General features: G+C 42.9%; 1 protein-coding gene across 1 annotated transcript in view; it reads left to right on the top strand.

Moving 5' to 3' along the window:
• edar (ectodysplasin A receptor) overlaps nucleotides 1-21,284 on the top strand; it is a 58,804-nt gene that overhangs the window by 8,235 nt on the left and 29,285 nt on the right. The window contains exons 2-3 of the mRNA XM_017717953.2: nucleotides 11,136-11,215; nucleotides 15,758-15,880. Of these exons, the coding sequence (XP_017573442.1) occupies nucleotides 11,165-11,215; nucleotides 15,758-15,880 (174 nt within the window). The 5' untranslated portion in view covers nucleotides 11,136-11,164. The remainder of the gene's footprint in view (nucleotides 1-11,135; nucleotides 11,216-15,757; nucleotides 15,881-21,284) is intronic.

Raw genomic sequence — 21,284 nt, 5'->3', positions numbered from 1 at the left:
GAATAATTCATAGTAGATACTGAATAATTTACAGTAGCTAGTGAATAATTCATGATAGTTACTGAATAAGTCACAGTAGCTACTGAATAATTCATGATAGTTACTGAATGTCACAGTAGCTACTGAATAATTCATAATATTTACTGAATAATTCACAGTAGCTACTGAATAAGTCATAGTATTTACCAAGTGTAATTGCTAACCCAGTCTGTCTGTTAAAGTTAACACACTTGGCATCATCTCAAACATTGGACACTCCGGCCTCTTTCACGCCCCCCTGTGGGGTATATTACTCGAACAATCTCAGTAAACTTGTCATCGGAAGGAATGGACACAGCCTCGTAAACGTCCAATAATTGGAATTGCATCCCTAAAGCAAAAACAATACTTAAACAACTGTAAATTTCCCTCCTGCTTGGGGCTCCCTAATTCAGTTGGACGGCGACCTCCTTCAGTGTACGGCAAAGGGTAATAATATCCCCTCCTTAATCCTTCCCCTAGGAATAGATATTTCAGGCTTGTTAATGATAAGGATAATGATACTCTGTGTATTTATCTTAGATTATGTGGTTGTTATAAGATTAATAGCCCCAGGCGGAGAGTCTGCGGTCGGCTTTCAAACGGGAGGCAAGTCTGGGCAGGGTCCCCGGTGGGGCGGAGGTGTGAGGAGAGTAGGGCGGCTTTTCAGAGGCACTCTGAGGAGCGTTCCAGCCAACAACCCCCCCCCCCCCACCAAATCATTCTGGGACCGGGGGGGTCGAGAGACGACGCCGGGCCTGGAGTTTGATGAAAGCCTCATTTGGGCGTGTGTGCATTCGTTTAGTCTGATAATGAGCGATGAGGCTCGGGGGCCAAAGCATTTGGCAAGAATTTTCACTTCCTACAAAAAAAAAAAAAGACTCTTCAGAAAGTTCACTTTTTTCTCTCTTTTCTTTCTTTCCTTCCGCCGCCCTGATGAAACACAGCGCCAAAAGGTCTCCAGTAGACAAACACTTCTTCTTTTTTTCTCTCGGCACGACCGGTTGTGGTTGCTCTCCGCAAGGATTCGCGCAATTAAACTCATTTGGGATGAAGCAGGCAGGTTTTCCTCCGAGGCAACCGGGACGGAGGAGCGTAGCAAGATTCCGGGGGTATCTAGAAACTCTACGTATTCCAAACTGAGCTGAAATATCATGAACATCCTCAGGGAATAAGACAAGATTGTGTCCTGTTATCGAACGTGGTGGCTAATTCTGTGTTTTGCCAGCCATGGTTACCAGACGTACCTCATTTTTGGCAAAAAGGTGAAGAAATCCAACCCCTACGCCGTGGAACACCCCTCATCTTCTCAAAGCATCATGAGGACCGTCTTCCTGGACTGGGCCAAATGAGGCATGTGGTGCACCTCAGTCCCGCTAGCTGTGAGCTGGCATTGTTCAGGGTCATCGTAGCCATGTTGATAGGGGTGCTCTGCTCTCAAATATCTACCCAGGTTTTAGGTAACAGAGACACGCCGCATGAATGAATTCATGGCTCTCGTACAATAGGAGAGTACCTGCATCTCCCGGCTCTCCGAATCTCAGAAAATAAGTAGCTGTGGAGAATGTGGCCCACGCCGCAGCGAGAAAGAAAGACGATAACTCTCCCAGAACCTGTCGCTTCTTGCATTCGTCGCAATTATCTGTCAAAGAGACTCCATGTGAAATTTACCTGCTAACAGTAATTACAGTACGTCTCTGCCTCTCTCTCTCTCTCTCTCTCTCTCTCTCTCTCTCTCTCTCTCTCTCTCTCTCTGGTGTTTATCCTAGTTACAAATCATATGCACATTTGAAAATCACATTGGGCCTTTCCTTGTTCCCATCTGCTAGCAGGCGTTTGATGTTTGTGGGTTTAATGTAGCGCTCAGGTTTTGTGAAGGTTCTCTGAATTTCTTCTAAAGCTGGTGGTACATCTGAAGATGGAACTGAGATAAGGCTCTGGGATCCAGGGGGGCACGCTCCGAGTGCTTCGGAGCGCTTTGCTACGTTTTTTTATTATCCATTATGAAGTAAATCGGACCACCCATTAGCACTACAGTGGCAGGGTGCCCAGTAATTGCTGCCAATTGTGGAGCAGCGTAAGGTTTTCTAAATGGCATGTAGAGCCTGGCGAAACAGTCACTGAGTGAGTTTACATGCACTTAATAACCCGATAACTGCAGGAAATCTGATTTTGTCAGTAATCAGATCAACACGTTTAGTTGCTCTTGAGTAATCAGATAGTGGGGAAACTCTACGTGAGTCAGACAGTAATCAGATTTCTGCTCTACAACCAGCCGATAAACTCGCAGAAGACGACTCAAAATCAAACTTCATGCCACGGCTTTTTTTAAACGTCGCGCCACTTTACCTGAAAATATGAACACACATCATCTAGAAGATGAGTGTTTTGCTGCGTCTCGCAGCGACACTGCTCGCAAATTTCCAGTACAGCCATTTGTTTTTGCACATGCCCAGACTGAGAAAGCAGAAAGAAATCAGAGTAAGAGTTCAAATCCAGCCTCTTTATCGGATTTCTTAATCGGATTTCTAGACCTAGGATTTTATGTGAGCATTTGAATAATCACATAACTCCAGAAATCCGATTATGACCGGGTTCCTGGGTGCACTCACTGATGAAGAGCAGTAGCATGATTTGAAGCTGAATTATAAAGGATGCACCGATATGGGAATTGTGGACAAATGGCGACGCACAATATTTTTCACATGCATACGCCATATGGGCAAAGTATTGGGATCAATCATAGAATCATAGAATCCCGATGTTTCTTCCAGCCTCATTGCCACAGGTGTATAACATCAAGCACCCAGCCATGCAGCCTGCCTTTACACACATTACTGAAACGATGGGTCTAAAAAGCTCACTGAATTCGAGCGTCTTCCAACCTAGATATTCCACAATCATCTGAGATCAACTCCATCTTAATGCCTATGGATTTAGAATCTTCCCAAATCTGACCTGAGCCACTTTTATATGTGGTCCTAGATCAGATACGTATGATACGTCTGATCCACTCACGCCAGCTCATACACACTAACACACCACCACCACGTCAGTGTTACTGCAGTGCTGAGAATGACCCACCACCCAAATAGTACCTGCTCTGTGAGGGTCCATGGGGGTCCTGACCACTGAAGAACAGGGTAACAGAGTATCAGAGAAACAGCTGGACTACAGTCTGTAACTGTAGAACTACAGAGTGCAGCTATACAGTAAGTGGAGCTGATAAAGTGGACAATGAGTGTAGAAACGAGGAGGCGGTCAGGATGATCAGTGTAGAGAAAGGGTTGTGTAACATTTGCTTTGTTGAGCAGAGGAAAAAGAAGATGAGGAAGAAGAACAAAGGCCCAGGACCGCTCTGAAGTAAAATCCCATTGTCTGGGATGGCTAATCAATCCACAAGGCTAGACGTCTTTAGTCTTGTGTTACCCCCTCTAGCTTTGTAAAGCCCACCGCAGTCTTGGCGGAAGCTTGCGCCACTTTGAAGTCTTTTTCCCCGCCTGTCCGTCTTGATAGAAGGTTAAAAACACGGCTGATCCTTCAGTTTTGACGTTTCTTTTTAGCCGTCAGCCGAGACTCCCCAGGGTTTGCTTGCTGCGAACCATGCGTGACATGTTTACGGTGTGATACGCATTAAGGTGAAAGGAAGAGAAGGAACACACCAACAGGGAGCAACCGGCAGGGCTCGCTTGGCGCAGTGGACGCCTCGAAGCGTGACGGCCCTTCTTCTGAAGTCCTAAAGGTTCAGCAGCTCAATACACCGGCCTGTTATTAATAGGCTTTGCCACCCAGGCAGCCGCAGCACGTCTCCTCTCTTTTCAGAGGCTCCGCCAAAACCCGTCGAGTCTCTCCTCGGGGCTACGAACCCCTCAGTGCGGTTAGCGGAGAGTTCACTGAGCCGTGCGGTTGCTCTCTTACCTGTGGGCTTGAGAGAAGACCTGTTGTCTTTTTGTTCCTGTAATTCTATCAAAGTTGAAAGTAATCTTTAAAAGAAGTCACTCAGCATTGGCCTGGAGAACTTCAGAAGGTGCGGTCTTATGCAAAAGTTTGGCCAGCCTTGATCAAAAGACATGCTTTGCTATTTGAGCTTATATAAATTAACGTATCCTTCACAAAGAAGAACCTCCTGCAAATTATAATTCACGGTTACAATTTATTTTCTCAGCTTAATGTATTGAAAGTTGAGTTGCACCCAGTTTTGAACATCCAGTACTTGAACTTTCAGTACTTTCATTGACCTGTTTTAAAAAGCCAGCACCAGGCCGACATTGTATTCGCCTCCGTTTGAAGAGTTTCGTATTAATAAAACAAACAAGACGTTTAGGTAAAAAACAGGTGCTGGAAAAATTTGAACCTTTTTGCGCCCAGTCCACTAAATATTTGGTTCCAGATTCATAAAACAGTAACAGCACTGCACCACCAAGTGTCCAGCGCGGTATATAAGACTTCATCATAAAGTCTCCATGGTGATCTTTTGTATGCCGTAATTCCCAGGCGAGAGCCGTCATGTCGATATGTAAATGAGGTCATACATATTAAAGATTCCACGCTGAGTGAAGCTCCTCTCAGCTGTCAAAATATACACAGAGAAAGAAAAGAAAACAAAGAAAACCCGAAACTCTGGACGTTTTAAGGGACGACGTGCTGATGGTAGCAGTAAATTGTTTGGTAAAGATGCTTTAATTTTTGATCAAGCAACAAAGTTTACTTCTCAGAAAACATTGCTGATATTAGAAAACTGATGTGTATATAATTATAGCAATTTCAGTCTCAAAATTCCATTTTAATTGTACGAGTTACCATATTATATGGTACATTTTACCGCATGAGAATTCAGCAATTTTTACACGTGGTGATTTTTCCACACACAATTAAAAATGATGTTGACGTGCGAAATTCTGTTTACCATTTTAGCTTTTATTTCCTTTTTGCTGAATCTCAAGAATTCTATTTACATGTTAAAAATTCAGTTTCGGGCTTGGACATATTTAAATACTGAGATCAAGAATTTAGTTTGCACACGTGAAAAATGAAAGTCTTGAAATATCGACTGTCGAATAGTAAAAATCAGTTTTGACTTCTAAGAAATAAACTTTCACTAGTAAAAATGAAATTGTCGCATGTGTAAATTCAATCCTTCTGTAAAATTCAATGCACATTGAGCAGTAGGATTAAAAGCTAAACCTGACAGCAAGAAAATCAATCCAACTGTAAAACAAATTACTCTTCGCTCATTTGGATTCCAAGTTAAAGCTACTTTCCATGCACAAGAGGGCAAATCGCCAAACATCGAGTTTGATGCCCGAAGTAGTTCAGCGCTGTTTAAACGTGCCGCCTGAAATCCACTTCCTCCTGCAGGTTTACTGGGAAAATTATCCGTTTGGTTCAGGAGTTTTTTTTTTTTGGGATTGTGTCTCATTTACATATGCTTTCATATTTAAATGAGGGGAAAACATGGCCACGCCTCCCACTGCAGAAGCAGTAAATCTCGCCAGTAATCCTGTTTACTCTTAACATCACTGTAAACCTGGCTGAGCGTCTTATGAATCTGGCCTTTGGTGTTTAGACAGTGATGAGTGTTTTTAGCTTTTTTCGACATCGTGTCATTTGATATCGAACATTGTGATGGTCCCCTTGACACCGGGATCAAAATCAAAATTCTTGCGTCATCACAACCCTAAACTTTTCCAAAAGTTATAGTCAGCAAATAAATAGAAACTATGAACTAAAATTAGCAGAAAATGCCAAATATAAGAGGATGTTTAACTTCAAGAAATCAACAAAACACTTAATATGTAATTAATTTGACCCAACTTTTGAACAATGCTGTTTTTTGTCTAGTGTTCTTTAAAGTTGGCATTCTAGTTCTAGAAAAGTCCCAATAAAAGATTCATAGAACCTTTTTATTTGTTGGATAAAAGGCAAAAAAAAAATTTTTTCAATATCAATGTAAAAATTGAATGGAGTTAATCTCAACAAGGTGGTCATATCAGTATGATGTGAGCTCATAGCACGGCCTGGGACTTTTTTTTAATCATTATTAAGTCTGTTATTAAATAGAACAAACAAACACACAAACAAAAGAAAAAACTGACCAAAATGATTAATAAAAAACCTTAAAACCGCATTTAAAACTATATCTAATAGAAAGTAATGAGTTTTTATTCTCTGTAGTGATCAGTAAAAAATTGCCGTGTCTCTCATTTGGACCAGTTTCCAGCGATGTTAAAAGTCGAGGACAACAGCCTGAGATGTCATTTCCTTCCACTTGAAATGTTTTACAGGCCTCATCTCCTCGATGAAGGACCAGCAAACATGACAGATGGCCTCGCATTAAAAAGACGAGCGTATTGTTCTTTGCCCTCCGGATGTTTTAAGTTTTTAAGTCTTTGCCGATTAGCAGAATCGTCGGCGTTGGCATTGACTGGATCAGCCTGGTGGCGCAGCTTCACGCTTCAGCGATCTGACAGCAACATGTGAAGATGATCCGAACGAGCAGCCATCTCCATGTTCAACGTGAACCATCTGTCGAGTCTGTAAGTTTATATTTGAGAATATGAGGCCTGGAAAACATTTCATTAGGGTGGAAGTAACGTCATGTGCCGCTTCATAAATTTTTAAAACTGAGATTGCAGGGCTTAGTTACCAGAGTGGTCCGGATATTGAGGGCTATCCATGGAAACGGACAGAAGTCTGAACAAAATTCCGGCTGCTGCGACGGTAACATAATTCTGTCCATGTTTATGGATAACAGTTTGCCATAAACTACTTATTGAAGTCTGGTAGGGATTAATTAACAACTCCACATGGTTTGATGTGAGCCTGGGATGATTTACACCCTTAAACAGGTGGTTCTTTAAAGGTTCTTTAGTAAAGAAAATAGTCCTTCATGGAAAATATTCTTTGCGTCATTAAAAGGTTCTGCGGATTGATGGAGAATGTGCTGTAGATGGTTCTATATAGAACCTTCTTTGAAAAGGGTCCTACCTAGGACCAAAAAAGGGTTCTGCTGTTCTTGTGATATCAACCATGAAGAATAGAACCCTTTTTGGTGGTATGTAGACCAAGTGGTGCAAAATACTTTAAATACAATCAAAAACTATGAATATAATGATTTATATTCAACATTTCACATCCTGTACACTCTTACTAAAGATGGTTCCCCAAGAGTTTTTTAGTAAAGAAAATGGTTCTGTATAGAACCGTGAACACTTAAAGAACCCTTTGCATGATTAAAGGGTTCTTTGCATCATGAAAGCATTCTTCAGACTGATGGAGACATAGCCTTTTGAAAAGGGCTCTATAGAGCACCCAAACGTGTTCTGCTGTTGTCATAATATCAAGCTTGTTACAATAGAAGAACCTTTTTTGATGCTGTACAGAACCATCTAAAACACATTCACCATCAATATATAGAACAATTACACCATGCAGAGAACCTTTTAATCATGCAAAGGGTTCTTTGAGTGTTCATGGCTCTATATAGAACCATTTCTGTTACTAAAGAACCTTTGAAGAACCATTTTTTAAGAGTTTACTGGACTGAATTAAACTGGTTTTTAATGCTCTGTGTGAAGTGCAGCTAATGACTGGGGTTTTTCTCTTGCTCGGCAAGTCGGGCTGATTTGGGAGTTTTAGGTTTTTTACAGTTGAATTTGGCTTCATTTTTTCATTAAACTCTATTGTGAACCCTCATTCACTGAGCTCGGTTCTTGTAAATCTGCTGTCAGCTCTACTGCAGATATTAAAAATACCTCAAAGATTGTAAAGGTGTATGACTGAATGATAATAGCCAAAGTCATATTCAAAATAAACCATAATTCTATGATTCAAATGGGGTGAAAAGACCCAGACAGGACTGTGTGGACGTTTCAGAGGCCGCTTTTATTTTCTGGCAGTAACTTTGTTGGAAAAACTCTTTGTGCTGTTCACAGATCTTCTTGAGGTGTATGACATCAAACCTTATGGGATATCTCCCCCCCCCCCCCCCCCCCCCCAATCTACCTTAATTAGCATTGCCAAGAAACATATTCATGTGAAGGTTACAAAGTTAGTAAAACGCAGATGTCTTAACCCGAAACGTTCTGCTCTTCCAGCATACAGTGACTATATCATCAAACATCGGTTTGAAATTAAAATGCGCCATGAAAATGAACCTGATCCTGTAGATTCTCCCCTCTCCCTTCAGTTTCCCGTGGCACTACCACCGCCATGTTTCCTTCGGCTCTTCCACAACTGTTCTCTCTTGCTGAGTGACCGCAAAGCTGCCCAGAACTCCTGCCAAAGTTTCTGCCTCACGCTCAGTTTGGTGGTCCAAACTCGCAAAACATCAGTTAAATCTAATCATCTGTCCGATGCCGTTACTCAAGGTTACTTAACTTTCATCTGCCCATACTGATATGATTCTGTTCTTTTTTCAATATATCCATCCATCCATCCATCCATCCATTTTCTAAGCCGCTTCTCCGTCAGGGTCGCAGAGGGTGCTGGAGCCTATCCCAGCAGTCATTGGGCGGAAGGCAGTATACACCCTGGACAGGTTGCCAGTCCATCACAGGGACAATATAATCAATATAACATAATTCATCAAGACAATGTAATATCATTTTCAGTATAATCAATACATTATTTTTTCAATAAAAACAGAAAGTGGTTGTTTTGTCTCACAGATGCAGAAGTTCAGGACTCGCCACAAGCTCCACCGAATTGGTTTCGCTTAGTTTTGTGTTTGTTTTTTGTAAATACTCCAGGGAAACAAAGCGTCAATCACACATCATCATCTTTGAGTTTTATCGCCCGGAGTAATTTATGACAGAATTTACGCTGATTGCTCCAAGAGCCAAGGCATGCCCACCGTTATTCAGGGCTGAAGAGTGACTGATGCCCTGAGCAACTCCCCGATGACCCACCACTGCTGTCAGTCTGACATAACTTTCCTGTTACCTCATCATGCCCCCCAGATCTTATGGTGTACAGTTTATTGGCTGTGAGTAATAGACGCAGGTCAGCCAGTTTTTTGGGCAGTTTTGGGTTTGGAAAACAGTCTTCAGTGGACTTTTATTCACTCTCGTGCAAAACCTCACCGATCAAAACTTGGTACATCATCAACAGAACCACAATAAATCATAAAATCGATGCTGAGGGACTCTTGTGCATCTTCAGCCGTGAGCCTTTCATCACGGCTAAAACAACCGAATTATTTTTAATGGCTTCGAGCTGAGGTGAAAAAGGCGTTTTCCCTTTGACACCTTTCAAGTCGTCTCCTTTCTCTCAGGGTTATTATAGTATTATTTATATCTTTGTGAAGCGATGTGATTACAGCCACTGGGAGCGCTCCAATAAGAGCCTCCTGGAGGTGAAGCCTGAGGACACAGAGGCTTCTTCGAAAGCCGCGATGCAGCACCAGCTACTGTCAGGACGTGTGTTGACACAAACAAAACCCAGTCTATCAGCTCCTCGGCATTCAGGGCTGCTTCTTAAATGCATCTATCAGATAAATCAAAAGACAGAAGGTGGTTATTATTGTGTGATTAGGATGCTTTTTGCCTGGTGAGCTCTGTGAGCTCCTGCCAGGATTGACTCTGTTATTCTCAAAGCAACTTGAAAGGCATCAGTGACGTTGGCAACTGTTGTCAAACACTAAATGAGATGGTGCCAAAAGCACTGCTTGTTGTTTGGGTTCTCATAGCCACTGGGATGAGGCGGAGGTCATAGGAAGGACACTGGAGATGGACAATGACCCATTAGCGTTGTGGTCTATTTGAACAAACCATTGGCATTGCGGTCGGTTTAAATGAACCATAGGCATTGATATTGTGATCTACGGGAATGGTTGGTCATTTTAAAAGAACCATTGGCATTGTGGTCAGTTTAAATGAACCATAGGCACTGATATTGTTGTCTGTGTGAATGGGTGGTCATTTTAATAGAACCATTGGCATTGCGGTCAGTTTAAATGAACCATAGGCATTGATCTTCTGGTCTGTGGGAAAGGTTGGTCATTTTTAAAGAACCATTGACATTGATATTGTGGTCTATGGGAATGGGTGGTCATTTTAAAAGAACATTTGGCATTGCGGTCAGTTTAAATGAACCATAGACATTGATATTGTGGTCTCTGGGAATGGTTGGTCATTTTAAAAGAACAGTTGGCGTTGTGGACAGTTTACATGAACCATAGACATTGATATTGTGGTCTATTGGAATGGGTGGTCATTTTAAAAGAACCATTGGCATTGCGGTCAGTTTAAATGAACCATAGACATTGATATTGTGATCTACGGGAATGGTTGGTCATTTTAAAAGAACCATTGGCATTGCGGTCAGTTTAAATGAACCATAGGCATTGATATTGTGGTCTACGGGAATGGTTGGTCATTTTAAAAGAACAGTTGGCGTTGTGGACAGTTTAAATGAACCATAGACATTGATATTGTGGTCTATTGGAATGGGTGGTCATTTTAAAAGAACAATTGGCATTGCGGTCAGTTTAACTGAACCATAGGCATTGATAGTGTGGTCTATGGGAATGGTTGGTCATTTTATAAGAACCATTGACATTGGTATTGAACAAATTGCTGGAATGAGCCATTGGCGCTGTGGATATTTTAAATCAACGACTGGCCTATGGTCATTTTGACTAAACTATTGACTTTGTGGTCATCTTAAATAAACCACTGGCATAGTAGTCATTGTGCACTGTGATCATTCTGAACGAAATGTGGTCATTTGGAACAAAGCATTGTCATTGTGGTCATTTTGAACATGCCATCAGCACTGTGGTCATTTTGAAAGAAATGTTGACATTGTGGTCATTTTGAACAAAGCGTTGTCATTATAGTCATTTTGAACAGGTCACTGGCACTGTGGTAATTTGATTAAATGTTGACATTGTGGTCATTTGAGACGAATCACTGGTACTGCGGTCATTCTGAAAGATCCGTTGACGTTGTAGTCAGTCAACGAATCATAAGCATTGCAGTCACCGGGAATGTCTGAAGAGTAAAACAGGTACGCATGCCGTTGTTGCTGTTCCCGCGATGACCCATGACGTCCTTCAGCTTCCTCTTCTTCCTCAGCTTCTCCTCACTGTTCCATCCCCTCTTTCTCTCTTCTAGGTTTCTCTCAGGAGGAACGTGCCGAAACGATGTTCCGGAAGGTGCGGCTGATGGGGTCCCGCCTCCTCTCGCTTCTACTGGTGAGTCCTGGTCCAAAACCCCGCCCACCAACATCAACAGCCAATTAGGAGCAAGAACAGAAGGCTCACATGCACACACACTGGCACCTACCTGATGGTAGGATCTGCCAGATGAAACAAAAGCCCTTTTTTCCTTTTTCCTTTTGTCACCCCCTCCTTTCCCACAATTTTCTTTTTAGATGTCAACTTGCAAAATCCCTCTGGCAGCGTTCCCAGAAGTTAATTTCTCTGTGAAAGTCCCCTAATGATAGGCTTTTAATCCCCCCGTCCAAAAGGCCCAGGGATTAAGGGGTGTTAGGTACGTATCAACTGGGACGGGACTGCAGACGAGAGGGAACGTAATCCCACTTATTACGACAAAATTACACCCAAAACGCACTTTATACAGCAATCCCTACCGCACAGGAACTCGGCCCGTACCCTGCTCATCAAAAGTTTGTGGAGTTTCAAAATGATTTTAATAAAATCTGCGTGTTTTCTTTTTAGATTTACACAAACAGTTTAGCGTTTTCATTTAAATAAAAGTGAAAATGAACACGTGGGTCAGAGGCAGAAGCACAGCTAGTCTGTTTTACTTTCTGAAAGAGAGCAGATCTCGTGGAACGCATTCCTCAGCGGGTTTGCCAGACTGAAAACTATCTTATCATCTTTAAGTGCTGTTTCATCTACAGTTACATCATAAATAACCTAAACACATAAATATGGCATTTTTCTGCATTTTGCTGAGTTTAACACACTGGAAACCAGGCAATATAAAGTGTCCCATAACTTCTCTACAAAGGCTGTGTCCCAATTCAGGGGCTGCATCGATTGGAGGACGCAGTCTGTGAAGGCGTGTCCTATGAAGGCTGCATAGACTCGCGAAGCCTGAACCAAATGTCCCTGGTTGTGTCACAGCACTGCTGTTCCCGCCCTGACCGCTGCGTCACAAAGCGCCGCTCCTGTCAAGTTCTTTTAAAGTTCTTTAAAGACGGAGAAACTTTGATTTTAGTTTTTCATTCATTATTGCTGGAGATGATTCTCTTCGGCTCTTTGGTCTTTGGTCTATTTTAACATCCGTATCGTTCACTATTCGCCTCAATTCAAGCCCAATATTTACATTTAAAGTGTCTCCTCGGCCGCCGTTCGCTCCTCTGCCGACGCCGGCATGTTCTCGAACCCTCGCTGGCACGCAGTGAACCTCGGGATATGTTGGCCGGTGAAGGATCCGCCTGTTGGATCCACTGTCGCGCCACTGTGACACAACCGGCCTTCAAATGCAGCCTCCGAAGGACACAGCCCCTGAATTGGAACACAGCTAATGAACCATTTCAAACCACTCTGAATGAATTTCCCCATGAATTCCCTTTGAAACTGTCTGGCAAAACCAAAAAATTCATGCTTTGTGAAATAACCACCTGCTCTTCATGCCAAGGAGACGCATTGATGGACAATATAAAGACATAAAACAAAATTGAGTATGAAGCATTAGAGCTGCTTTGTCACGAAACCTTTTTCAGGTGTTTTTCCTTCCCTCAATAAAACCAGAAAAATCTGTTACGGTAAAAATTCCAAAAAAGCCAAGGTGTCTCCAGACTCTTCTCCACGTTGTTGGTGGTGTATGTTCCACTGAAGCCCTGGTTTCGTCCGCAGCTCTTTGTTGTCGTCCCCTCTCGCGTGTTTGTCCGCTCGGGTTCTGTGAAAAGCGCCGATGTTTATTGGATGAACAAACCGAGCGTGAGTCGAGGCAAATTGAGTTTATTTGTGGATTTGGCTCCGCCGCTCGCTGCTTGTGCAAACAAACACATACGCGCACTCACACAGCGGTGAAGGCTACTCGCCACAAGTTGTCGTTTGAGGGGGAATTTGGGCCGTAATTAAACCGCACACAAACTGGAATGTAATTAAAGTGGGGGGCGGAGCTGGATGTTGATTGATCGTCTTGGAGAGACGAGTCTTGTGGTCTGTAGCTTCGGCTCGGGGGGCGCATGGTGGACGAGTGTGATGTGGAGTGTTCGTTTCATGTGTGCATGCTTAAGGCTATGGGTTTCGTAACCTCTGACCCGTTTGCCATCTGCTGACCGTCTGTGGATCTTCAGCAGGACCACCTATGGTCCATCAGGCCAGGAACACATTACAGAAATACAGCTGTATCAGAATATTAAAATCATACCACTGGTAGTTTCTTCTGCTGTTGTTATGGATGCTTCTTTAGCTTTAGCACCGGATGCCTAAATCGTTACAGTCTTGCCCCAAACCTATAAACCATTAGTGTCTATAAACATGAAACGTACGTCAAGGGAGTCTACAAGGGAAATTTGTGTGAAATAGATTCTGAGCTTAACGAGCTTAAGAAGTTACTCACTGAGTAAAGGTTAAATATGTAAATGTTTCAGTGGGTCACATTGTTGGCATAGTTACTCAAAAAAGTAATCAATTACAAATTACTCATTCTCTTAAACTGTAATGGGATTACTTTACTGAATACAGCCTTGAAAAAAGTAATGTAACTACTCATTACTTTACATCTTGGCCAAATTGATCAACAGAGTCTGGCTGTAGACCTGCGCTCTCAGCCAGATGCACTCTCAGCCCCGGTGATGTCACATGAACATGCACTCTCAGCCTCAGTGACGTCACATGAACATGCACTCTCAGCCCCGGTGACGTCACATGAACATGCACTCTCAGCCCCGGTGACATCACGTGAACATGCACTCTCAGCCCCGGTGATGTCACGTGAACATGCACTCTCAGCCCCGGTGACATCACGTGAACATGCACTCTCAGCCCCGGTGATGTCACGTGAACATGCACTCTCAGCCCCGGTGACGTCACGTGAACATGCACTCTCAGCCTCAGTGACGTCACATGAACATGCACTCTCAGCCTCAGTGACGTCACATGAACATGCACTCTCAGCCTCAGTGACGTCACATGAACATGCACTCTCAGCCTCAGTGACGTCACATGAACATGCACTCTCAGCCTCAGTGATGTCATGTAAACATGCACTCTCAGCCCCGGTGACGTCACGTGAACATGCACTCTCAGCCCCGATGACGTCACGTGAACATGCACTCTCAGCCCCGATGACGTCACGTGAACATGCACTCTCAGCCCCGATGACGTCACGTGAACATGCACTCTCAGCCCCGATGACGTCACGTGAACATGCACTCTCAGCCCCGGTGACGTCACATGAACATGAACTCTCAGCCCCGGTGACGTCACGTGAACATGCACTCTCAGCCCCGGTGACGTCACGTGAACATGCACTCTCAGCCCCGGTGACGTCACGTGAACATGCACTCTCAGCCCCGGTGACATCACGTGAACATGCACTCTCAGCCTCAGTGACGTCACATGAACATGCACTCTCAGCCCCGGTGACATCACGTGAACATGCACTCTCAGCCTCAGTGACGTCACATGAACATGCACTCTCAGCCCCGGTGACGTCACGTGAACATGCACTCTCAGCCTCAGTGACGTCACATGAACATGCACTCTCAGCCACAACGGCACGGTGACTTTTGGCTGCTGCTGCTCAGCGACATCATCCATTTTTCATCCATAACACAGTCAGAGTTACATGTAATGTACCTCAATGTTGAAAAAAGTCATAGAAAACATTAAAAGTGCCTGTTGGTTCCTGTTGGTTTCAGTAGCCACTAAATGGTGTTCTGTGTTTCCCTGATGGGTTGATATCACAGGGCAAAAGGATTTTGGGACTGATTTAAGATACAGTTGTTAGTTTTCTAATGGTGCCTATTGGCAACCATCAAGCCAATTCCTTAACGGTTCTAATGTTTTGAGTAACCTGTTTATTTTTTCCTGCGGATTTTATTTTGAAAGATTCCATATTTATTACCTTATTATCAATATGACAGTGTTAATACACGCCAATCGGGCGTAACATCATGACCACCTGCTTGTTTCTACGCTCACTGTCCACTTTATCAGCTCCACTTACTGTATAGCTGCACTCTGTAGTTCTACAGTTACAGACTGTAGTCCATCTGTTTCTCTGATACTCTGTTACCCTGTTCTTCAGTGGTCAGGACCCCCATGGACCCTCACATAGCATAGTGGTCCTGTGGCCACTGATGAAGGACTATAGAATGACCAACACAAACTGTGCAGCAGCAGATGAGCTGTCGTCTCTGACTTTACATCTACAAGGTGGACCGACAAGGTAGGAGTGTCTAATAGAGTGGACAGTGAGTGGACACAGTGTTTAAAAACTCCAGCAGCACTGCTGTGTCTGATCCACTCGTACTAGTGCAATACACACATGATCCACCACCCAAATAGTACCTGCTCTGTGAGGGTCCATGGGGGTCCTGACCACTGAAGAACAGGGTAACAGAGTATCAGAGAAACAGATGGACTACAGTCTGTAACTGTAGAACTACAGAGTGCAGCTATACGGTCAGTGGAGCTGATAAAGTGGACAGTGAGCGTAGAAACAAGGAGGTGGTCGTGATGTTACGCCTGATTGGTGTAAATGTGTTTCACATTTCAGGCGCCACTGTTTGACTCGTGTGTTTGTGTTTGCAGGTGTCCAGCGTGTGTGTGTTGAGGGCGGAGTACTCCAGTTGTGGAGAGAATGAGTTTTATAATCACACCAGCAGCAGCTGCCAGCCGTGCCCACAGTGCCAACCAGGACAGGAACCGAACTTGGTAACACACACTGGTTTTTATCCTAAATGTTGGGATTTGGGGTCGTACAGTCAGTCCAGATGTATTATATACACTATATGACCAGAAGAGTCCAGGCAGCTCATCTAATTATTGAGGTGCAACCATTACTGAAACACTGAGCTTTCCATAATAAAAAGCATTGACCAATAGAACGGGACGCTCTGGAGCAGCCGCACCTCAGCCTGAGGTCAATGTCCAATGCCAAGCATGGGCTAGAGGGGTATAAAGCCCTATAAAGTTTGAGGTTCTTTAAACTTTTAAAAGAATTCTCCCTCACACAGCTTATTTACGGGAATAGCTCGTCAGTAAACCCTCCACTGAAAGGTTTTTTAGGAAAACTAAAGTGGTTCTTCTAAGAAAGTCAAGTTCTCCAAAGTCAAAATCGTTCCTTATAAAACTGCAACGAGGATAAGAGGCCTGACGGCTGCTGTGCTGATTTAATGGTTTATCCTTGCGTTTAAGGCCGATTTAGTGATTTAATTTTGTCTTTTAGGCTGATTTATTTCTCTTTGTGTTTTTAGCCGATGTAGTTACAGGTTTCAGCTGATTTAGTGATTTCTCTTTGCTTTTTAGACTGATTTAGTCACTGATCTTCACCTTTCAGGCTCAGTCAAGGGTTTTTCTTTGCCTTTTAGGTCAATTTGTTGATTTTTCTTCACAATTTAGCAAGATGTAGTTATTTAACCTCTTTTTTTAGGCTGACTTAACAATCTGTCTTTGCATTTTATGTAAATTTACTGATTTATCTGTACGTTTTAGGCAGATTTAGGCTGATTTTCTGACCTCCCTTCATGTTTTCAGTTGATTTAGTGATTTTCCTTTGCCTTTTAGGTTGATTGAGTGAATTATCTGTGTGTTTTGCCCTGAGTTATAGTGTATTTGTATTTGTTTTAGCTGATTTAGTGATTTATCTTTCCTTTTTAGACTGATTTAGTGACTGATCATCACTTTTCACGCTCAGTCAGGGGCTTTTCTTTGCCTTTTAGGTTAATTTAGTGAGTTACTTTTACGTTTTAGACAGATTTAGGCTGATTTTTGACCTCCCTTCATGTTTTCAGTTGATTTAGTGATTTTTCTTTGCCTTTTAAGCCGGTTTAGTGATGTGTCTTTGTTTTTCAGGCTGATTTAGTGATTCATTTTTGCGTTTTATACAGATGCAGTGATTTATCTTTGTTGATGTAGCTGATTTAAACCAGGTATTTCAAACATGCACATACCTTATTTGAATACCCGACTAAGTGTGTGAACTCTGTCATGAGTTTGAGTATCTATATGTTCAGGTAACCACATCCATACCTTGTACGCTCCCTCGTCTGTGCGTACTAAGCTTTCCGGATAAACATATAAACAAAGAACTGTAGAAGTCTCCGCTCTGACGGAGCCGAACCCAGACTATCGTAGGCAGACAGGTGTGTGTGTTTTGACAGTAGTTGTGCTGGAGCTGAAATACACCCTGCAGCGCCTCCTGGCCCACCCAGCCTGCGGCCCCCCACTACCATTCACTCTAATGGGCTCATTCAGAGAAAAGCGGCAGACTGGCAGACTTAATTTCTGTAGTCTCTGATGCAATAAAACACATTGTTATATATAAAAATATGTATAAAAAACAGACAAATGCCGATTTTAAGACACTTATCAAAACATACAGTATCAGAAATGAAAGAAGCGAACATATTTTGCTGATTGGAACTGCGTTTTTTTGCCAGACTTCTGCTTTTAAGGGCAACTTCTCAGGCTTGTCTTTGTCTCCTGAATAAGTAAACACGCCCTTAAAGCCAGCTCAAAGCAGCCCTCCTCCTTCCGGACTCTTGCGCTGTTTTACCGGACACTTTAACCAGCACCTTCATCTACTGGCAAGAAAAACTAATCAGCATCCTTGATTAAGTGCATCTAGCGCTAATTGTGCATAACGCCACCTTTCCAGCTGTTTACACTGGCTTTGAAAAACAAATTATCTTAAGCGAGTTTGGGCACGGCCCTCTGTTTCACTCCTGTCCTCCCACTCTCTTTTATCTCCTTCTCGTTCTTCTTTAATTAATGACGCACCCGACCTGTAATTGGCCCGACTTGTGATCTTCTCACCCTCTTTCATTTTTCACTGATGATGGTCCCGGCGTGTCGCTTTCAGAGAAGATCAGAAAGGGTTCCGCACCCGTTCGCCGGGGTTCTGGAGGATGCCTACAGCAAATCAAAGCAGAGAGCCACCTCAAAGACCTGAAGGCCGGACAGAGTGGCAGCTGATAAATGGGTTTCTGCTGGAGGAACAGAGATGGGAGAAACACCAGCCGAGGCTTCTTTGACTCTAGTTCAGGCTTAAGTTTCATGTTCAAGACTAGAGCTTGATCTTGGCAGCAACTTCTCGCTGAAGCTGGACCATTTCAGGGCAGCCAATCGGAGCTGATTTACATTTTTCAGCCTTAAAGGCACAGTAACAAAAACAGCCTGTTTAATTCTAAGGGATAAGGAGAGGTTTTAAAATGGTCCTGTAACAATGAAGTTTTTGGAATATAAAATCATGTAAACCAAAACAAAAGTGGAGCTCAGCACACTTAAAAATGATGGTTCTTCAAGGGTTCTTCAGTACAGAAAATGGATCTGAACACATTTAGAGAACCCTTAGCACGATTAAAGTGCTCTTTGCCTCGTGAAATGGAAATTCAGCCAATCGAGGACTAAAGAAGTTAATTAGCTGGAGCAGGCGTAGCAGATTGCAGCTGGATCTGGACTCTACAGCCAGGTTGACCTCCTGGACCAGGGTTGGTGACCACTGGTGTAAAGCCTCCAGTCCAGGTTCTGGAGTCCTAACCAATGGTAGAGCAGCTTGGCTGTAGCGCGGACAAAAACATTGGATATTTTCTGTACCTTTTTTTCCAAATAAAACACTGAAATAAGGGTCGTTCTACAGAAACGTCCACTTTTCTGTCTCTCTGTCACTGGTGTGACCGATCCTCATTGGTGTTACACAAGAAAGGAAACACCAGAGACGTTTTTAATGAAAATGCATTTTACTAAGTAACAGCTACAGAGCATCAAACCACACACTGTCCATCAGGGAACGTCCACTAAAATATGGAATTGAATCCATTTCTATTCTATTTTTTCACACTGACCTCAGAATAAAGTCGATCACACAAGTGACGTCAACTAGAAGCTTCATATGAGATCATGAGTTGAATGAGAAGATCTCTGAGAACTGAGAGACACAGTGGACTCACCATGAGCTTTTCTCCATAGATCCTCAGAAAACAGGTCGAAGGAGGTCGAGTGACGTCATCGGTGTGACTTTTATTTCAAAATAAGAGTTTTTTGTTACACAGTAACACCAGTGACACGACTCCTGGGGAACTTTCATTATAGATTTCATAATATTTATTTGTTTTTTTTGTCATTTAAATCATATATTCCATAGTTCCGTATAGATTATTGCAGTTAAAAACGCAGAAAAACGTGTTTTTACTTCAAAATATGGCCTCAGCCTTCTCACACGACTGTGGGGACGAGCTCTTCTGAGGTGCTTTGAATTCTAGATGATTGATTTAAAAACCAGTTTTGCTAAATTGAGGCTCAGAAGGTGTAATTATTAAAATACCCTATTGTTTTATTCTAAAACATAAATAAACTGTAACCCTAACATGTTTTTTTAAGTGTAAGATATCTGTAAACACTAGGGACACAAAAATGGACGTTTCCATAGAGCGATTATGAGAATATTCCTACAGGATTCCTTGCAGAGTTTAAATACAACAAACACGATGATTCTATTAAATAAAAGTGAACTAAAAATGGCAGATGTTTTTTAGTTTCTCAGAAGCCATTAGGCCTTCTCTAAAGGGTTCTCTGAGGGTTCCCCACTGCTGGAATACAATCCCAGTCCTACCATCCACAGCACTTTATTGGTCCGGTCGGTAAAGCTAGGAAAAAATGTTTGGTGACTTCAGGCGACTTCAAAACGGCCCAACATGGCTGAGCTATATAACCAAAGCCATAAGTTCCAGTCTGATGCTTTTTTAATAATAAAAACACAAAATTGCATTGGCAAACATAATCTGATGAAAAGTAAAAGCCCAGAAATCCAGAAAACATCGCAATCCAATAAAGAGGAGTGTATTCAGGCTCGGAGACGAAGACGATCTTGTTTTAATAAAAGCTTGAAAGCACGTTGTTCTCCTTATGTTTCCAATGCTGGCTGTAAGAGAGGCGGAGGAGAGATGGAGGAGGGCACCTCTCAAGACTCGGGAGGGTTCAAATGAAGAGCTGATTGTTAAACAAGTCCAGATGCTCGGTGCCAGCCGGTTCCCCGCCCCGTCAGGTCGCCCGATCCTTGTTTTGGGTTTAGGGCTCTCGCAGAGATGAGATTGATTCAGCCTGTTACTGCAGGGCAGACTACAAAGACAGTTCAGCCCAAAGCTCAGCCTGATGATTGGAGCTATTACGTTAATTGCGGCGTCACTTGTTTTGACGAGCGGATGGGAAGATGAATAGAGCTGATGGATGAAAACAGCCGCCCTACCTGGGAAGTCAGACTGTGAAGGGTCATCCGTGGGTCAGAAAAGTCATTAAGCGCCCTCTTTATTTAACCCTGAGAGATGATTTCTTCGCCAGCGCTTATCTCTGAGCTGTAGCTCGTTGAAACGAGCGGAGAGAGCGTGTGGGAGCTGCAGGACAATTTCAGTCCGAGCCACATTTGTGTTTGTAAGTAGAGCAGATATTTAATCAGGATTTGAGTTTGACGAAACAGCCGTTACGTTTTTGCTGTTTTTAAAATGGAAAAGTCCAGACAGATTCATCGAAAGTAAACATAATAATTACGCAGTTACATCTAAAGTTCAGCTTCATTTCAAGGCCGCAGCTGGAAAATTCCATAAAAATCAGCACAAGAACATGTACTTTATTTGTGTCCATCACTCTTGAAATTGAAAAGGGTTCTGTAGTAACGAGAATGGTTCTGTAGAGAACTCGGAACACTCAAAGAACCCTTTGCATGATTAAAGCAACAGAGTCTGGCTGCAGGCCTGCACTCTCAGCCCCGGTGACGTCACGTGAATTGGACGTGTCCTCTGAGTAATGTTCTCACAGAGATTCTTACCATAATATACAGATGAGAAATATTAGAGTTATTGGCTACATCACTGTATATGTTGTTTTTTTGCACGGTTGTGCACAGTTGCAGCGCCGGGGCGCCCAGAACTACTTTAAAATGCTTCCTGTGTTTTGCCCCGAGCCCCAGAATCACTCAGTCCGCTCCTGACAAAAAAACGTAAACAATAACTTCTAACGAAATTCAAATTATGATTAAACGTCTCCTCTTCTGCTCACAAACACACGTGTTGTTTATTGGAAGTGTACAGTCTGCGTTTTCCACCCGACGTCTACACACACAGGT

This window comes from Pygocentrus nattereri, chromosome 6 (assembly GCF_015220715.1).
Source record: "Pygocentrus nattereri isolate fPygNat1 chromosome 6, fPygNat1.pri, whole genome shotgun sequence".
NCBI lineage: Eukaryota > Metazoa > Chordata > Actinopteri > Characiformes > Serrasalmidae > Pygocentrus > Pygocentrus nattereri.
Note: the sequence above shows the minus strand (reverse complement) of the source record. Positions and strands in the feature narration are given on the sequence as shown.